Source organism: Ursus maritimus (assembly GCF_017311325.1).
Source record: "Ursus maritimus isolate PB19 chromosome X unlocalized genomic scaffold, ASM1731132v1 scaffold_X1, whole genome shotgun sequence".
NCBI lineage: Eukaryota > Metazoa > Chordata > Mammalia > Carnivora > Ursidae > Ursus > Ursus maritimus.
Window position 1 is genome coordinate 76,028,579 of NW_024423319.1, and position 18,946 is coordinate 76,047,524.

General features: G+C 36.0%; 1 protein-coding gene across 4 annotated transcripts in view; it reads left to right on the forward strand.

Annotated features, from left to right (window-relative positions):
- ARHGEF9 (Cdc42 guanine nucleotide exchange factor 9) overlaps nt 1–18,758 on the forward strand; it is a 171,996-nt gene extending 153,238 nt beyond the window's left edge. For all 4 annotated transcript variants that reach the window (XM_040631093.1, XM_040631100.1, XM_040631094.1 and 1 more), the window contains one exon: nt 18,531–18,758. In XM_040631093.1, the coding sequence (XP_040487027.1) occupies nt 18,531–18,712 (182 nt within the window). In that variant the 3' untranslated portion in view covers nt 18,713–18,758. The remainder of the gene's footprint in view (nt 1–18,530) is intronic.
- The last annotated feature ends 188 nt before the right edge of the window (nt 18,759–18,946 follow it).

An 18,946-nucleotide genomic window follows, 5' to 3' on the forward strand; every position in this document is an offset into this window, starting at 1 on the left:
CCTTTTCAACAAATGCTGTTTCAGCCATAGACCAAAACAAAACAAAACAAAAAAACTTCAACCTAAACTCATACCTTATAAAAATTAACTTATTCCCACTTGGCCATGCTGCATTCTGAGTCGAGCCCCATTCCCCCTACTGTAAAACCCCACCTCGGTGGGCTTGTATAAAGACTGCCTTACCTTTAAAAAAAATGGATAGTGGACCTCAATTTAAAGCTATAGAACTTTTTCAAAAAAGTGAAAATCTTCAGTATCTGGGGCTAGGCAAAGAAGTTCTTAGACTTGACAACAAAAGCTGGAACCATGAAATGAAAAATTGATACAATGGACCTCATCAAAATAGACATTTGCTCTATAAAAGACCATGTGCAGAGGATAAAAAGACAAACTACAGGATAGGAAAAAATATGTGCAAACCATGTATCTCAAAAAACACTAGTATCTAGAATATATAAAGAACCCTCAAAATTCAGCAGTAAAAAACTATGCACTCTATTTTAAAAATGGGCAAAAGATGGATATTTTACTAAAGAGGATTATATGGATGGCAGTTAAACACATGAAAAGATGTTCAACATTATTAATCATTGGAGAAATGTAAATGAAAACTACAATGAGATATCACTACATACCTATTAAAAAGGCTAAAATAAAAAAAATAGTAACAACACCAAGTGCTGGCAAGGGCATAGAGGAACTGAACCATTTATACCTTGCTGGTGAGAATGCTAAGTGGTACAGCCACTCTGAAAATAATGTGGCTGTTTCTTAAGACACATTACATACCACTACCGTATAACCCAGAAATTATACTCCTGGGCAGTTGTCCCAAAGAAATGAAAACTTACTTTCACACACACACACACACACACACACACACACACACACACCCTCTTTATGTTAACTAACTTGAACTTAAAAAAATCTTTGAGGGGAAATAAAACAACAACTCTAAGCAAATATTTATAGCAGCTCTGCTCATGATAGTCCAAACTGGAAACATCTCAGTTGTCTTTCAGTGAGCGAGTAATTATGGTATATCCATAGCATCGAATATTACTCATGAATAAAAAGGAGCCAACTATTGGTACATGCAACAACTTGGGTGAATCTCCAAGGAATTATGCTGAGTGAGAAAAGACATTCTCTAAAAGTTATATATGGTATGACTCCATCTATATAACATTCTTGAAATAATATCATTTAGTAATGGGAAACAGATTAGTGGTTGCCAATGGTTAAGTGGGGGGTGAGGTCAGGAGAGAAGTAAGTGTGGTTATGGAAGAGCAACTAGTGATTTTGTCATATAGAAATGTTCTATTTCTTGTCTGTGTCCTATAACAATGTTAATATCCTGGTTGTAATATTGTACTACAGTTTTGAAAAATGTTATCACTAAAGAAACTGAGTAAAGGCTACAAAGCATATCTCTGTATTGTTTCTTACAACGTCATGTAAACCTACAATACTCTCAAAATAAAAAGCTTAATTGACAAATGAAAATGAACACTTCCTCCCTAATATTTTCATATCGCTTGTTGGCACATAGTACGCTCATATTTCTGACACTTACCACCTTTGAAAATTGCCTGTTAGAGGACATCATCAACATGGCAGAATAATTTTCTACTGTCTTCACCCTAAAAAACATTGATTTTGACAGTCACCCACAGATGAGTGTGCTTTTGTTAAAGTTCAAAAGTCCAGCAGAAAAGTTCCAGACCACCCACGGAGAAAAAAATGATTATTTTTAGATGCATAGAAAAAAGAGGCCAGTCATAAAGACTAGAGGAAGTAAATGCTTTTTCAAATGCAAAGATAGCAACTCAAGACTACAAGGGACATGAAAAATTAAGGAAACATGACATCACCAAAGGAACACAGTTTTTTAGAAACTGACCCCCAAAGATATGGAGATATGTAATTTTTTCTAGTAAACATTTCAAAATAGTTGTTTTAAGGAAGTTTGGTGTGCTACAAGAAAGCATAGACAATTCAACAAAATCAGGAAAACATTACACAAAACAAGAAATTTAACAGAGAGGGAAAATCGTAAGAAAGAACCAAACAGAAATTATAGAGCTGAAGAATACAATGAATGAAGTGGGAAGGGGGATTTGCAATAAAGAGCATCAACAACAGATTTGAACAACAGAAGAAAGAATTTGTGAAGTCAAAGACAGGTCATTTGAAATTATCCAGCATAGAATAAAGAAAAAAGAATTTTAAAAAGTGAAGAAAGCCAATGTGAGTTATGGGATAAAATTAAGAGAAGCAATCTATAAAATATTGGAATCCCAGAAGAAGAAAAGAGGGAGAAAGGGGGAAAAAGCTTATTTAAAGAAATAGCTGAGAAATTTCCAATTCTGGATAGGTATTTGAATATTCAGCTTCATGAAGTTCATTGGTTTCCAAACAATTTCAACCCAAATGATCTTCAGGATACATTATAAAACTGTCCAAAATCAAAGCCAAAGAGAAAAGATTAAAAGCAGCAAGAGAAAAAAGTCCTCGTATACAAGGGAGCCCATATAAGGCTATTCAGGGATTTCTCAGCAGGAACCTAGCAGACCAGGAGAGAGTGGGATGTTCTTCTTTCAAAGTTCTGAAAGAAGAAAATTGTCAACCAAGAATACTATACCCAGGAAAGTTTAGAAATGAAAGAGAGAGAAAGACTTTCCCAGAGACAGAGATTGAGAGAGAGAGTTCATCTCCACTAGACTTGTCTTACAAGAAATGCTGAAAGGAATTTTCAAGCTGAAATGAAAGGATGCTATTTAGTAACATGAAAGCATATGCAAATATAAACACACAGCTAAAGCAAGTATATAATTTAATTCAGAATATTCCAATATTTTGGTGTGTTAGTTACTTGTATCTATAAAGGATAAAGTATGAAATGATTAAAAATAACTATAGCTACAGGGGTGTCTGGGTGGCGCAGTCATTAAGCATCTGCCTTCAGCTCAGGGTGTGATCCTGGAGTTCTGGGATCGAGCCCCACATCGGGCTCCTCTGCTGGGAGCCTGCTTCTTCCTCTCCCACTCCCCCTGCCTGTGTTCCCTCTCTAGCAGGCTGTCTCTGTCAAATCTTTAAAAAAAAAAAAACTATAGCTACAATTGTTATTACTGGATAACAATAAAATGATGTAAATTGTGGCATCAAAAACATAGTATGTGGGGTTAGGGAGTAAAAAGGTAGAGTTTTATTATGTATCCATATGTAATTTGTTATCATCATAAAACAGACTATTGTAACTATTAGGTGTTTTATGTAAACCTCATTGTAACAACAAAGCAAGCACTTGCAGTAGATACACACACAAAAAAGAGGTGAAGCAAAGCATACCAGTTAGGAACCACTGATTCATAAAGGAAGATAGCAAGAGAGGAAGAAAAGAACAAAAGAAGTATAAAACAGAAAAATAATAAGATAACAATAGTAAGTCCTTTCCTATCAATAATTACTTTATTATTTTTTCTATAGTTTATTTTTTTTTTAAATTCAAGTTAGTTAACATGTAGTGTAGTACTGGTTTCAGGAGTAAAATTTATTGATTTATCACTTACATATAACACCCAGTGCTTGTCCCACCAAGTGCCTTCATTAATGCCCATCACCCATTTAGTTCATCCACCCACTCACCTCCCCTCCAGCATGTAAATGGATTTGATTCTCTTATCAACGTGTATGGAATGGCTGAATGGATAAAAATACAAGACACAACTATACACTGTCCACAAAGGACAAAGTTCATCTTTAAGGATACACATAGCCTCAAAGCTAAGGGATGGAAAAATATATTCCATGCAAGTGGAAGCCAAAAAGAGAGCAAAGGTAGCTATACTTATATCAGATAAATGGAATATAAGTCAAAAACTGTCACAAGAGACAAAGAAGGTCATTATATAATGATAAAGGGGTAATTCATCAAGATATAATATATATGTACCCAGAACATAAATATATAAATTGTAAATATATATGCACCCAATGTAGAGCACCTAAATGCATTAACCAAATACTAACATATCTGAAGGAAGAAACAGAAATATAATAATAGCAACAATTGATAGATCACCTAGTCAAAAAATGATTAAGAAAACATTGGACTGGAAATATATTTAGGCCAAATAAGAAAGACCTAAAAGACCTATGAGGAACATGCCATCCAATAGCAGCAGGTATTTTCTCAAGTACAAATGGAACATGCTCTAGGGTAGTATGTGTTAGGTCACAAAACAAGTCTTACAAGTTTAAGAAGACTGAAATCATATCAGGTATCATTCAACCACAATGTGTGAAACTGGAAATCAACAACAGGAGGAAAACTGGAAAGTTCACAAATATGTGGAAATTAAACAACACACTCCTGAACAACCAATGAGTTAAAGAAGAAATCAAAAGAGAAATAAAATATCTTGAGCTAAATGTAAATGAAAACACAACATACCAAGTTATTGGATGTAGCAAAATCAGTTATAGGAGGGAAATTTATAGCCATAATGCCTACACAAAGAAAAAAATCAAATAAGCAACCCAATTTTCATTTCAAGGAACAAGCAAAAGAAGAAAATTTAAGCCCAAAGTTGGCAGAAGAAAGGAAAATTACAAAGATCTGAGGAGAAATAGAGACCAGAAGAGCAATAGAAAAGATCAATTAAATTAAGAGCTGGTTTTTGAAAAGATGAACAAAATTGACAAACCTTTAGCTAGACTAATAAAGAGGGAGAAGACTCAAATAAAATCAGAAATTAAACAGGAGATGTTACATATGATACCACAGAACTAGAATCATGAGAGTGGTTCTGTGAACAAGTGTATATCAACAAATTGGATGACCTAGAAGAAATGAATAATTTCCAAAAAATTATACAATGTACCAAGATTGAATTATGAAGAAAGAACATACTAAAAATAAGTAAAAAGGTTGAATTAGTAAGCAGAAACCTCCCAACAAAGAAAAGCCCAAGAATAGATTGTTTCAGTGGTGAATTGTACCAAATATTTAAAGAATGTCAATCCTCAAACTCTTCAAAAAAAATTGAAGAGAAAGGAATACTCCCAAACTCATTTTGTGAGACCAGCATTACACTGGTACCAAATCCAAATAAGGACACTATGGAAAAGAAAACCACAGGACAATATTTCTGATGCAAAATTTCTTAAAAAATACTAGCTAACCAAATACAACAGCACATTAAAAGGATCATACAGCATCATCAAGTAGGATTCATTACTGAGATGCAAGGGTGGGATAACATATGCAACTCAAAAAAATGTAATACACCACATTAATAGAAATATGAAAATCGTATAATCATCTCAATAGATGCTGAAAAAACATTTGACAGAATTTAACATCCTTTCATGATAAAAACTCTGATTGGACTAGGTGTAGAAGGAACTACGTCAATATAATAAAGGCAGTATATGGCAAATCCACAGCTAACATCGCATTTAATGGTGAAAGTTTGAAAGCTATTCTTTTTTTTTCTATAATAATTTTTATTATGTTAGTCACCATACAGTACATCCCTAGTTTTTGGTGTAATGTTCCATGATTTTTTACTTGCATATAATACCCAGTGCATCATGCAATACATGCCCTCCTTAATACCCGTCACCGGCCTATCCCAATCCCCCACCCCCCCCCTGAAGCCCTCAGTTTGTTTCTCATAGTCCATAGTCTCTCATGCTTCATTCCCCCATCTCTTTACCCCCCCTTCTTCCCTTCCTTCTCCTACCGATCTTCCTATTTCTTATGTTCCATAAATGAGTGAAACCATATGATAATTGTCTTTCTCTGCTTGACTTATTTCACTTAGCATAATCTCCTCCAGTCCAGTCCATGTTGCTGCAAATGTTGTGAAATCTTTCTTTTTGATGGCTGAGTAATATTCCGTTGTATATATGGACCACATCTTCTTAATCCAGTCATCTGTTAAAGGGCATCTCAGCCACTTTGGGAAACAGTGTGGAGGTCCCTTAAAAAGTTAAAAATTGAGCTACCCTGTGATCCAGCCATTGCACTACTGTGTATTTACCCCAAAGATATAGGAGCTGAAAGCTATTCTTCTAATATAAGATCACAGTGGTGCCCAATCTCACCACTCCTATGCAACATAGTACTAGAAGTCTTAACCAAAGAGCAATCGGGTAAGAAAAAGAAGGAAATTGTATCCAAATCAGAAAGGAGGAAGTAAAATTGATTCTGTTTGACTATGATAAGATTTTATATATTTAAGAGCATCTACAAAACACCTAACACCATGCTTAGTGATGAGAGACTGATGCTTTCCCCCTAAGATCAGGAACAGGGCAAGGATGTCCAGTCTCATCACCTCTATTCAGTGTTGTTCTGGAGGTTCTAGCCAAGGCAATGAGGCAAGAAGCAGAAACAAAAGGCATTCAGTTTGGAAAGGAAGAGGTAGATTGTACCTCTATTTGCAGATAACACAATCTTACATATAGAAAACCCTACAGAATACACACACACACACACACACACACACACACACACATGCACACACACACCACTATTAGAGTTAATAAATGAATTCAGCAAAATTGCAGGATATAAGATCAATATATAAAAATTTTATTTCTATACACTTATTAGAACAATCTTGAAATTAAGAAAATCCATTTACAATAACATTAACAAAATAAAGTGTTTAGGAATAAATTTAATAAAACAAGTATAAAACTTGTTCTCTCCATGCTACAAGACATTGTTGAAAGGTATTTAAAAAGCTCTACATAGCAAAACATCCCATGTTCATGTATTATAAGACTTAATATTGCTAAAATGGCAATATTCCCCAAATTGATCTATAGATTCAAAATAATCCCTCAATCACAGTCCACTTCTTTGTAGAAACTGACTAGCTGATTATTTTTATTTTATTTTTTATTTGAGTATTATTGACACACAATGTTACATTAGATTCAGGTATACAACATAGTAATTCAATTTCCCTATACATTATGTTGTGCTCACCACAAGTGTAACTGCCGTCTGTCACCATACAATACTATTATAATATAATTAACGATATTCCCTATTCTGTGCCATGACTTATTTATTCCATAACTGGAAGCCTGTATTCCCCACTTCCCTGTACACATTTTGCCTACCCCTCTTTCCTCTGGCAACCATCATTTCTCTGTATTTATAGGTCTGATTCTGCTTTTTATTTGTTACTCATTTGGTTTATTTTTAGATTCCACACAAGAGTAAAATCATATGATATTTGTCTTTCCCAGTCTGACTTATTTCACTTAGTATAATACCCTCTAGGTTCACCCATGCTGTTGCAAATGGCAAGATCTCATCCCTTTTTATGGTTGTGTAATATTCCATTACACACACACACACACACACACACACACACACACACATCTTCCTTATCCATTCTTCTATTGATGGACATTTAAGTTGCTTCCAAATCTTGGCTACTGCAAATACTGTTGCAGTAAACATAGGGATATATGCATGTATCTTTATTGAATTAGTGTTTTTGCTATTTGTGGGGGTTTTTTGTTCAATATCCAATTATCGGGTCATATAATATTTCTATTTTGAATTTTTTGAGGAAATTCCTTACTGTTTTCCACAGTCACTGTACCAATTTACATTCCCACCAACAGGGCACAAAGGTTCCTTTTTCTCCACATTCTCACCAACAGTTGTTATTTTTTTGTCTTTTTTATTTTAGCCATTCTGACAGCTGTGAGGTGATATCTCATAGTGGTTTTTATTTGCATTTCCCTGATGATTAGTGATGCCAAGCATCTCTTCATGTATCTGTTGGCCATCTGGATATCTTCTTCAGAAAAACTGACAAGCTGATTTTAAAATTCATATGGAATTGCAAGGGATCCAGAACGTCTAAAACAATCTTGAAAAGGAAGAACAAAGCAGGAGGACTCACTTCCTGATTTCAAAGTGTGATCCTCAGACCAACAGCATCAGTAACATGTAAGAATGTATTAGAAACACAAATTCTCAGGCCCTGCCCCAGACCTACAACAGGTGATTCTGATACAGGCTCAAGTTTGAGAATCAAAACTGGCTCAGACTGCAAATAAGATTAACCATACCAGATGAATTTAATTTGCTTTTCAACCTCCCCATTCTCTGGATACTTATTTCTTTCTTAATACATAGAAGATAAAAAGAAAGACAAAAACATATTGATGGAGAGGATATATAAAACCCTATTTCCTAATTAGAAGGAACTTAATTTCCACTTTCCACTTTGGATTTATCTGTTCTGACCAGTCATTTAGAATGGGACCTGTGGCTGGTCTAACTTGATTTGCACTTGATACTTACTTGTCTAATGGCTTGTTGCTACTGGTAAAATCTTCAGCACACAAAACCGAACATTCAGAATACAGTATGAATAAACATTTTGAACAGAGATTGTTTCATCATGCCTGTCATGGTGTGTTTTATAGCTCTGATTTCAGTTTGAAGACCCAAAGAAGGCAAATAAGTTTCAGAAAATAAAGAAGGGGCAGGGGAAGGGAGAAATATATTCCCCATCTGGCAGATTAAGACAAGAGAGCTAAATTAGTCAGAAGTTTTATAGAAAGGAGAATGGAGGAATATAGTGCTCAAGCATAATTAAGCTGGGGAAGAAGGGGGCTAGGGAACAGCCGGCCTGGCTGAAGGCCTGGACAGGAGAGACCAGGGATTGGAGAGAACTCTGTGGGAGAAGCCCAGAGGGAAAATCAGGGCTAGGGGCTCAAACCTAAGTACCAGTGGCATGGACTACTAAAGGGCTAAAATTGGCACTCACGGGAAAAAAAAAAAGAGAGAGAGAAGAAAAGAAAAAGAAAGGATTTTGTATGTAGAAAATCCTACAGACTCTACCAAAAAGCTGTTAGATTTAATTAATGAATTCAGTAAGGTTTTAGGATGCAAAATCAACATACAAAACTCAGTAGCATCTATACACCAAAAATGAATTATTTGAAAAACAAAGAAAACAATGCATTTATAATAGTATCAAAAATGATAAAATACTTAGGAATAAATCTAGCCAAGGAGGTGAAAGATGTGTTCACTGAAAACTCTAAGACATTAATGAAAAAAAAATTAAAAACAAAACTGGAAGATATCCTGTGTCTTTAGATTGGAAGAATTAACATTGTTAAAATGTCTGTACTACCCAAAACCATCTATACGTTCTGTGCATTTCCTGTCAAAATTCAAACCACATTTTTTACAAATAAGAAAAACAATTCTGAAATTTGTATGGAACCATAAAAGACCCTAAATAGCCAAAGCAATCTTGAGAAAGAACAAAGCTGGAACCATCACACTTTCTGATTTCAAACTGTATTACAGAGGTGCCTGGGTGGCTCATTAGTTTAAGCGTCTGCCTTTGGCTCGGGTCATGATCTCAGGGTTCTGGGATTGAGCCCCGCATTGAGCCCCGCATCGAGCCCTGCATCAGGCTCCCTGCTCAGCAGAGAGTCTACTTCTCCCTCTCCCTCTGCAGCTCCCCCTGCTTGTGCTCTCTTGCTCTCACTCTCTCTCTCTCAAGTAAATAAATAAAATCTTAAAAAGAACTGTATTACAAAACTATGGTAACCAAACAGTTTAGTACTGGGGAAAAATACAGATACATAGACCAACAGAAAAGGATTTAGACCTCAGAAATAAACCCATTTATATACAATCAAGTAAAATTTGAAAACGGAGCCAAGACTATTCAATAAAGGACAGCCTCTTCAATAAGTGGTTCTAGGAAAATTAGATTTTCACATACAAAAGGATCAAATAGACCCCTATGTTACACCACTCACAAAAATTAATGCAAAATGGCTTAAAGACTTAAATATAAAGCCTAGAATAATCAATTGCTATAAGCCAACATGGGAGAAAAATCTTGACATTGGTTTTGGCAATGAAATATTGGACATGACATATAAAGCACAAGTAACAAAAGAAAAACAAGTGTAATCATATCAAATTTAAAGGTTGTGCACAGGAAAAATCAACAAAATAAAAAGGCAACCTATGGAATCGGAAAAATATTTGCAAACTACATATGTGATAAGGGGCTAATACCCAAAATATTAAAGGAATTCACACTACTCAATAGCAAAAACCCACAAATAACCCAATTAAAAAAGAGGCAAAGGACCTGAATAGATACTTTTCCAAAGAAAATATTCAAATGGCCAGTAAGTACATGAAAAGGTGCTCAACATCACTAATCATTAGGAAATTTAAATAAAAATCACAATGAGATATCACTTCACACCTATTAGAATGGCTATCAAAAAACAAGCAATAACAAGGATTAACAAGGATATGGAGAGAAAGGAACCCTTGTATACTGTGGGAATGTAAATTGGTACAACCAGTATGGAAAACAGTATGGGCGTTCGTCAAAAAATTAAAAATAAAACTACCATGTGATCCAGCAATTCCATTTTGGGATGGAGAATATATATATATATATGAAATAAAATCACTGTCTCAAAGAAATATCTGCTCCCTATGTTTATTGCAGCATTATTTACAATAGTCAAGACATGAAAACAACCTAAATGTCTTTTGGCAAATAAATGTGGATAAAGTACACACACATGGAATGTTAGTCAGAAGGAATCATGCCTTTTGCTACATCATCAATGAACCTGGAAGGTACTAGGCTAAGTGAAATAATTCAGAGAAAGACAAATACTGTATGATGTCACATATGGGATATAATGAAATTGGACTTATAGAAACAGAACAGATAGGTGGTTGCCAGATGCAGGGGTATGAGGTGGGGTAAATGAGTAAAGGTAGTCAAAGGATACAAGCTTATGAAATAAATAAGTTCTATATAGCATGGTCACTGAAGTTACTACTGTTTCATAAATTTGAAAGATTCTAAGGGAGTAAATCTTAAAAGTTCTAATGGGATTCATCCCTGGGATGCAAGGGTGGTTCAACATTTGCAAATCGATCAGTGTGATAGATCATATCAACAAGAAAAGAGTCAAGAGCCAGATAATCCTCTCAACTGATGCAGAAAAAGCATTTGACAAACTACAGCATCCTTTCCTGATTAAAACCCTTCAGAGTGTAGGGTAGAGGGTAAATTCCTCAATTTCATAAAAACCATCCATGAAAAGCCTACAGCGAATATCATTCTCAATGGGGAAAAGCTGGAAGCCTTTCCCTTAAGATCAGGAACACCACAAGGATGGCCACTCTCGCCATTATTATTCAACATAGTACTAGAAGCCCTTGCAACAGCAATCAGACAACGAAAAGAGATAAAAGGTATTCAAATCGGCAAAGGAGAAGTCAAACTGTGTCTCTTCACAGATGACATGATACTCTATATGGAAAACCCAAAAGACTCCACCCCCAAACTACTAGAAGTTATAGAGCAATTCAGTAATGTGGAGGGATACAAAATCAGTTCTCAGAAATCAGTTGCATTTATATACACGAATAACGAGACCGAAGAAAGAGAAATTAGGGAATCCATCCCATTTACAATAGCACCAAAAACCATACGTTACCTTGGAATTAACTTAACCAGAGAGGTAAAGGATCTATGTTCTACAAACTACAGATCACTGTTGAAAGACTCTGAGGAAGAAACAAAAAGATGGAAAAATATTCCATGCTCATGGATTGGAAGAATAAACATATTTAAAATGTGTATGCTACCCAGAGCAATCTACACTTTCAATGCCATCCCGATCAAAATACCAATGACATTCTTCAAAGAACTGGAACAAATAGCCCTTAAGTTTGTGTGGAACCAGAAAAGGCCCCGAATCACCAAGGAATTGTTGAAAAGGAAAAACAAAGCTGGGGGCATCACGTTGCTGGATTTCAAGCTATACTACAAAGCTGTGATCACCAAGGCAGCATGGTACTGGCACAAAAACAGACACATAGACCAATGGAACAGAATAGAGAACCCAGAAATGGACCCTCAGCTCTTTGGTCAACTAATCTTTGACAAAGCAGGAAAAAACATCCAGTGGAAAAAAGTCCCTTCAATAAATGGTCCTGGGAAAATTGGACGCCTACGTTCAAAAGAATGAAACTGTATGGTGACTAACATAATATAATAAAAAAACATTAAAACAAGAAACAACAAAAGAATGAAACTTGACCACTCTCTCACACCATACACAAAGGTAAACTACAAATGGATGAGAGACCTCAGTGTGAGACAGGAACCCATCAAAATCATAGAGGAGAACATAGGCAACAACCTCTTTGACATCAGCCACAGCAACTTTTTTCGTGACACATCTCCAAAGGCAAGAAAAACAAAAGCAAAAATGAACTTGTGGGAATTCATCAAGATAAAAAGCTTCTGCACAGCCAAGGAAACAGTCAAAAGAACTAAGAGGCAGCCCACGGAATGGGAGAAGATATTTGCAAATGACACTACAGATAAAAGACTGGTATCCGAGATCTACAAGGAACTTCTCAAACTCAATACACAAGAAACAAATAAACAAATCAGAAATGGGCAGAATATATGAACAGACACTTCTCCAGTAAAGACATACAAATAGCTAACAGACACATGAAAAAATGTTCAAAATCATTAGCCATCAGGGAAATTCAAATCAAAAGCACACTGAGATACCACCTTACGCCAGTTAGAATGGCAAAAATTGACAAGGCAGGAAACAACAATTGTTGGAGAGGATGTGGAGAAAGGGGATCCTTCTTACATTGTTGGTGGGAATGGAAGTTGGTGCAGCCACTCTGAAAAACAGTATGGAGGTCCCTTAAAAAGTTAAAAATTGAGCTACCCTATGATCCAGCGATTGCACTACTGGGTATTTACCCCAAAGATACTGACGTAGTGAAGAGATGGGCCATATGCACCCCAATGTTCATAGCAACATTGTCCACAATAGCTAAATTGTGGATGGAGCTGAGATGCCCTTCAACACATGACTTAAGAAGATGTGGTCCATATATAGAATGGAATATTACTCAGCCATCAAAAAGAACAATTTCACAACATTTGCAGCAACATGGATGGGACTGGAGGAGATAATGCTAAGTGAAATAAGTCAAGCTGAGAAGGAGAATTATCATATCGTTTCACTCATTTGTGGAACATAAGAAGTAGGAAGATTGGTAGGAAAAGAAAGGGAAGAAGGAAGGGGGGTAAACAGAAGGGGGAATGAACCATGAGAGACTATGGACTCCGGGAAACAAACTGAGGGCTTCAGAGGGGAGGGGAGTGGGGGATTGGAATAGGTCTGTGATGGGTATTAAGGAGGGCACGCATTGCATGGTGCACTGGGTGTTATAGACAAGTAATGACTCGTGGAACTTTACATCAAAAACTAGGGATGTACAGTATGGTGACTAACATAACATAATAAAAATTATTATAAATTTTAAAAAGTTCTAATCAAAAGAAAAAATATGTAACTGTGTGGTGATAGATGCTAAGTAACCTTAATGTGGTTATAATTTTGCATTGTATACATACATCAAATCTTTATGTTGTGCACCTTAATCTTATACAATGCAATATGTCTATTTTAGTTCAATAAAACTGACAGAAAAAAAAAGAAATACAAAATCTGAGCAGACCAGTAACGACTGAGAAGATAGCCTTAGTAATCAAAAACCTCCCCAGAAGAAAAGGCTAGGACCCGAAGGTTTCACTGGTGAATTCTATGAAATATTTAATGAAGAATTAACACTAGTCCTTCTGAACTCTTCCAAAAACTTGGACACTTCCAGACTCATTTTATGAGGCCAGGGTTACACTGACACTAATGCTAGATAAAGACAATACAAGACAACACAGGCCAATATTTCTGATAAATATAGACTCAAAAATTCTCAACAAAATACTAGCAAACCACATTCAACAGCACATTAAAAGGATCTTACAACATCATCCTGTGAGATTCATCTCTAGGAAGCAGGGATCATTCAACATATGCAAATCAATAAATGTGATACATCACACTAACAGAATGTAAGATAAAATCACATCTCTATAGATGCAATAAAAGCATCTGACAAAATTCAGCATGTTTTCTTTTTTTTTTAAGTTCAATTAGCCAACATATAGTAGTACATCATTAGTTCTTGATGTAGTATTCAATGATTCATTAGTTGCATATAACACCCAGTGCTCATCACATCACATGCCCTCTTAATGCCCATCATCCAGCTACCCCATCCCCCCACCTACCTCCCCTTCTGCAACCCTCAGTTTGTTTCCGGGAGCCTAGAGTCTCTCATGGTTTGTCTCCCTCTCCAATTTCTTCCTATTCTGTTTTCCCTCCCTTCCCCTGTGGTCCTCTGTGTTATTCCTAATGTTCCACATGTGAGTGAAACCATTTCAACCTATTTTCATGATAAAAACTCTCAATAAATTTTGTATATGAGGAACATACTTCAACATAATCAATGCCTTATGTGACAAGCCTACCACTATTAACAAGCATGTTCAATGGTGAACGGTTGAAAGCTTTTCCACTAATATCAGGAATAAGACAAGGATGCCAACTCTCACCACTTCTATTCAACATACTGCTGGAAGTCCTACCCAGAGCAATCAGGCAAGAAAACGAATAAAATTCAGAAAGGAAGAAGTAAAATTGTCTCTGTTTGCAGATGACAAGCTTTTATATAAGAAATTTCTAAAGACTCTCCTAAGAAATAATATTTTCTTAAAAAGCCAATCTGAAAAAAAAAGAATACTAGAATAATAATGGAATTCAATAATGTTTCAGGATACAAAATACAAGTACAAAAATCACTTGTGTTTCAGTAGCAATGAACACTGAAAAGAGAAAATGTAACAATTCCATTTGCAATAGCACGAAATAGGATAAAGTACTTAGGAATACATTTAACCTAGGAGGTTAAATATCTGTACACTGAAAACTATTAGATATTTATAAAAGAAATCAAAGAGAACACAAATAAATAGAATGATAGTCTGTATTCATGGATTTTAAGAATTAATATTGTGAAAATGCCCTTACTACCCAAAGCCATCTGTAGATTTACTGTAATCCCTATCTCAAATTCCATGGCATTTGTCACAGAAGTAGATAAAACAATTTTAAAATTCCTATGGGACCAAAAAAAGACCCTGAATAACCAAATTAATCCTGAGAAAGAGCAAAGCTGGTGGCATCATGCTTTCTGATTTCAAACGTTATTCCAAAGCTATAGGAATCAAAGCAATATGATACTGGCATAAAATCTGACATATAGACTAATGGGAGAGAGTCAAGAGCCCAACTATAAACCCATAGTCAACTAATATTTATCAGGAGGCCAGGAATACTCAGTGGGGAAAGGATAGCCTCTTTTATAAATGGTATTGGGGAAAAGTGGATATTCACATGAAAAAGAATGTATTAGACCTTACCTTACACTGCTCAGAAAAATTAACTCAGCTGAACCGAGATGCCCTTCAACAGATGACTGGATTAAGAAGTTGTGGTCCATGTATACAATGGAATATTACTCAGCTATCAGAAAGAACGAGTTCTCAACATTTGCTGCAACATGGACGGCACTGGAGGAGATAATGCTAAGTGAAATAAGTCAAACAGAGAAAGACAATTACCATATGATTTCTCTCATCTATGGAACATAAGAACTAGGAAGATCAGTAGGGGAAGAAAGGGATAAAGAAAGGGGGGTAATCAGAAGGGGGAATGAAGCATGAGAGACTATGGACTCTGAGAAACAAACTGAGGGCTTCAGAGGGGAGGGGGGTGGGGGAATGGGATAGACTGGTGATGGGTAGTAAGGAGGGCACATATTGCATGGCACACTGGGTGTTATACGCAACTCATGAATCATCGAACTTTACATCAGAAACCAGGGATGTACTGTACGGTGACTAACATAATATAATAAAAAAAAACATTAAAGAAATAAAAATTAACTCAAATGAAAGACTTAAGTGTAAGATTTAACACCATAAAATCCTAGAAGAAAATATAGGGAAAATATTCCTTGACATGGTTTTGCTAACAAGTTTTTGAATATGACACCAAAAATACAGGCAACAGGAAAAAAAAAGTGGGACTACATCAAACTAAAAAGCTTATGCACAGCAAAAGAAATAACAAAATGAAAAGGCAACCTACAGAATAAGTGAAAATATTTGCAAACTACATATCTGATAAGGGATTAATATCCAAATACATATGAGCAACACATACAAGTCGGCTACAAAAAAAATGGGCAAAGGACCTGAATAGACGTTTTTCCAAAGAAAACATGCAAATGCCCATGTAAATGTTCTACAAGTGTAAGAAAAGGTTTTCAACATTTCTAATCATCAGAACAATGCAAATCAAAACCATGAGATGTTATATTTGTTAGAGTGGCTGTTATAAGAAAAAAACAAAAAACAAAAACAAAAAGACCCAAGATAACAAGTGCTGGTGAGGATGTGGAGCAAAGGGAACCCTTGGACAGTGATAGTAGTAATATAAACTTGTAAGCTACTATGAAAACAGTATGGAGGCCCTCAAAAAGTTGAAAATAGAGTGGTCATCTGATCCAGCAATCCAACTTCTGAGTATATATGGGAACAAAATGAAATCAGAATCTCAAAGAGAGGTCTGCACCCTCATGTTCATTGCAGCATTATACACAATAGCCAATACAGTGAACAACCTACATATCCTTCAGCAGATGAATGGATAAAATAAATGTGATATATGCAGTGGAATAGTATTCAGCCATAAAAATAAGGAAATCTTGCCATTTATGGCGACATGATGGACTTTGAAGGCATTATACTATGTGAAATAAGTAAAACAAAAATATAAATACTACATGATCTCACTTATATTGGAATCTAAAAACAAGCTTATAGAAACAGAAACTAGATTGGTGGTTGCCAGGGGCTGGGGTTGGGGGAAGTATCAAGATGTTGGTCAAAGGGCACAAACTTTAGTTATAAAATGAATTCTGGGGATATAATCTACAGCATGGTGACTATAGCTAATATTTTAACTTGGGAGCTGCTAAGAGAGTAGTTCTTAAATGCACTTACCGCAAAAAAAAAAAAGGTAATTTTGTGAAGTGATGGATATACTAATTAACCTTATTGTAGTAATCGTTTTGTAATATATATGTGCATCAAATCATCATGTTGTACACCTTAAACTTACAGAATGTTATATCTCAATAAATCTGGAAAACAAAAGTTAGAACCAAAACAAAGTGAAACAATATTGATTTTTAGAAAATAACTCATTGCTTCCTACTGAAGTGCTAATGGCTGACGATGGCTCAATATGATACTACTTCTAGGGTAACGGGATCAAGTCATCAAAAAAGGCAAACACAAAAGCTGTAATATTGAAATTTCAGACATTGGTCTGCAGATGAGGAAGCTATTTGGGAGCAGCAGAGAGGTCTTCATTGCATTCTGAATCATAGGCTGTATGCTATTATGTTCTGAATATAGGTTAGGATTAAACTTTAAATTTACCCCCCTGCACACCCTGGAATCCCCTATTCATGTGAATTTTGCTTTGAAAGTTGCAAACACTTCTGTGAAAGGTGCAGTCATCTAATTGTTCCCTTTGAAAGGTCGCAGATATATTCCAAGTCTTCCTTGTGTTCCATGAACCATGTCTTCTTTTCTTTCTCCCTCATCTACCAATGTCACTTTCATATTAAATATGATTTCATCACTACAACCTGGTGTAGAATACTGGATCACTTGTACCTTAGCTTTTAGAAAACCGTTTTCCAACCAAAGACCTACTTTGAAGTCAGTAGTTCTTAATCAGGCTCTTTTGACACTTCTAGGGGGAGTTGAAGAGGGAGAAAACCAAATTCCTTTGAAATTAAATGGAAATTTTTGGGTGATTTGCAGGACCAAGTCTGGCATAATGGATTATGGTCTCTTGAAAAGATCTCTGGGGGTGCGTGGGTGGTGCAGACGGTTGAGCATCCGACTCTTGGTTTGGGCTTGGGTTGTGATCTCAGCGTCCTGGGACTGAGAACTCTGTTGGGCTCCCTGCTCTGCTTGGAGTCTGCTTAAGTTTCTCTCTCCTATCCCTCTCCTTCTGCTCCTCCCCCACCCCACTCTAGCTCTCTTTCTCTCTCTCTCTCTCTCTCAAATAAATAAATAAATAAATAAATCTATTTTTAAAAAAAGAAAAGAGCTCTGAACTGAGAAATCAAAGAATGTGAATCCTAGTGCTTGCTTCATGACCTTGGGTATGACATTTCACCCCAGATCTCAGTGTCCTCATCTATAAAACCACTGATGACAATACCACAAGATTCTCAGTGATACCTGAGTAAATGGGAAGTGTGTATTGTTGCGTTAGTCACCACACCATTCCAAAATCTATTACGGAATGCACTTTCTTTCCTTGGATGATTTTCTGTTCCAGTTCACACTCTCTAAAATAGGCTGCCTTTAATTGTCTGCTCAAAGTGGTCACTGGGTGCTTTGAGAAGCTCCTTGCTACTTAACTTACACTCTTTCCCTTTGATCTCCCATCTACTCTAGGTGTCAACTCTGCCCGCTCAGTTCCTCCTTCCTACCCACCACCGCAGGACCCGTTAAACCAGGGCCAGTACCTGGTCCCCGATGGCATCGCTCAGTCGCAGGTCTTTGAGTTCACCGAACCCAAGCGCAGCCAGTCACCATTCTGGCAAAACTTCAGCAGGTTAACCCCCTTCAAAAAATAATACCTACAGGGAGGCAGATACTTTTAAAATAAAGTAAATAAAATTATATTTATAGATGGACATTTTTTTGGAGAAGCACTGTTGAAATTTATATATATATAAATATATATACCTATATATATATTTATATATAGAGAGACACGTATACACACATAGACCCTTGAGTACACACACACACACACACATACACACACACACACACACACACACACACACACACACACACACACACAC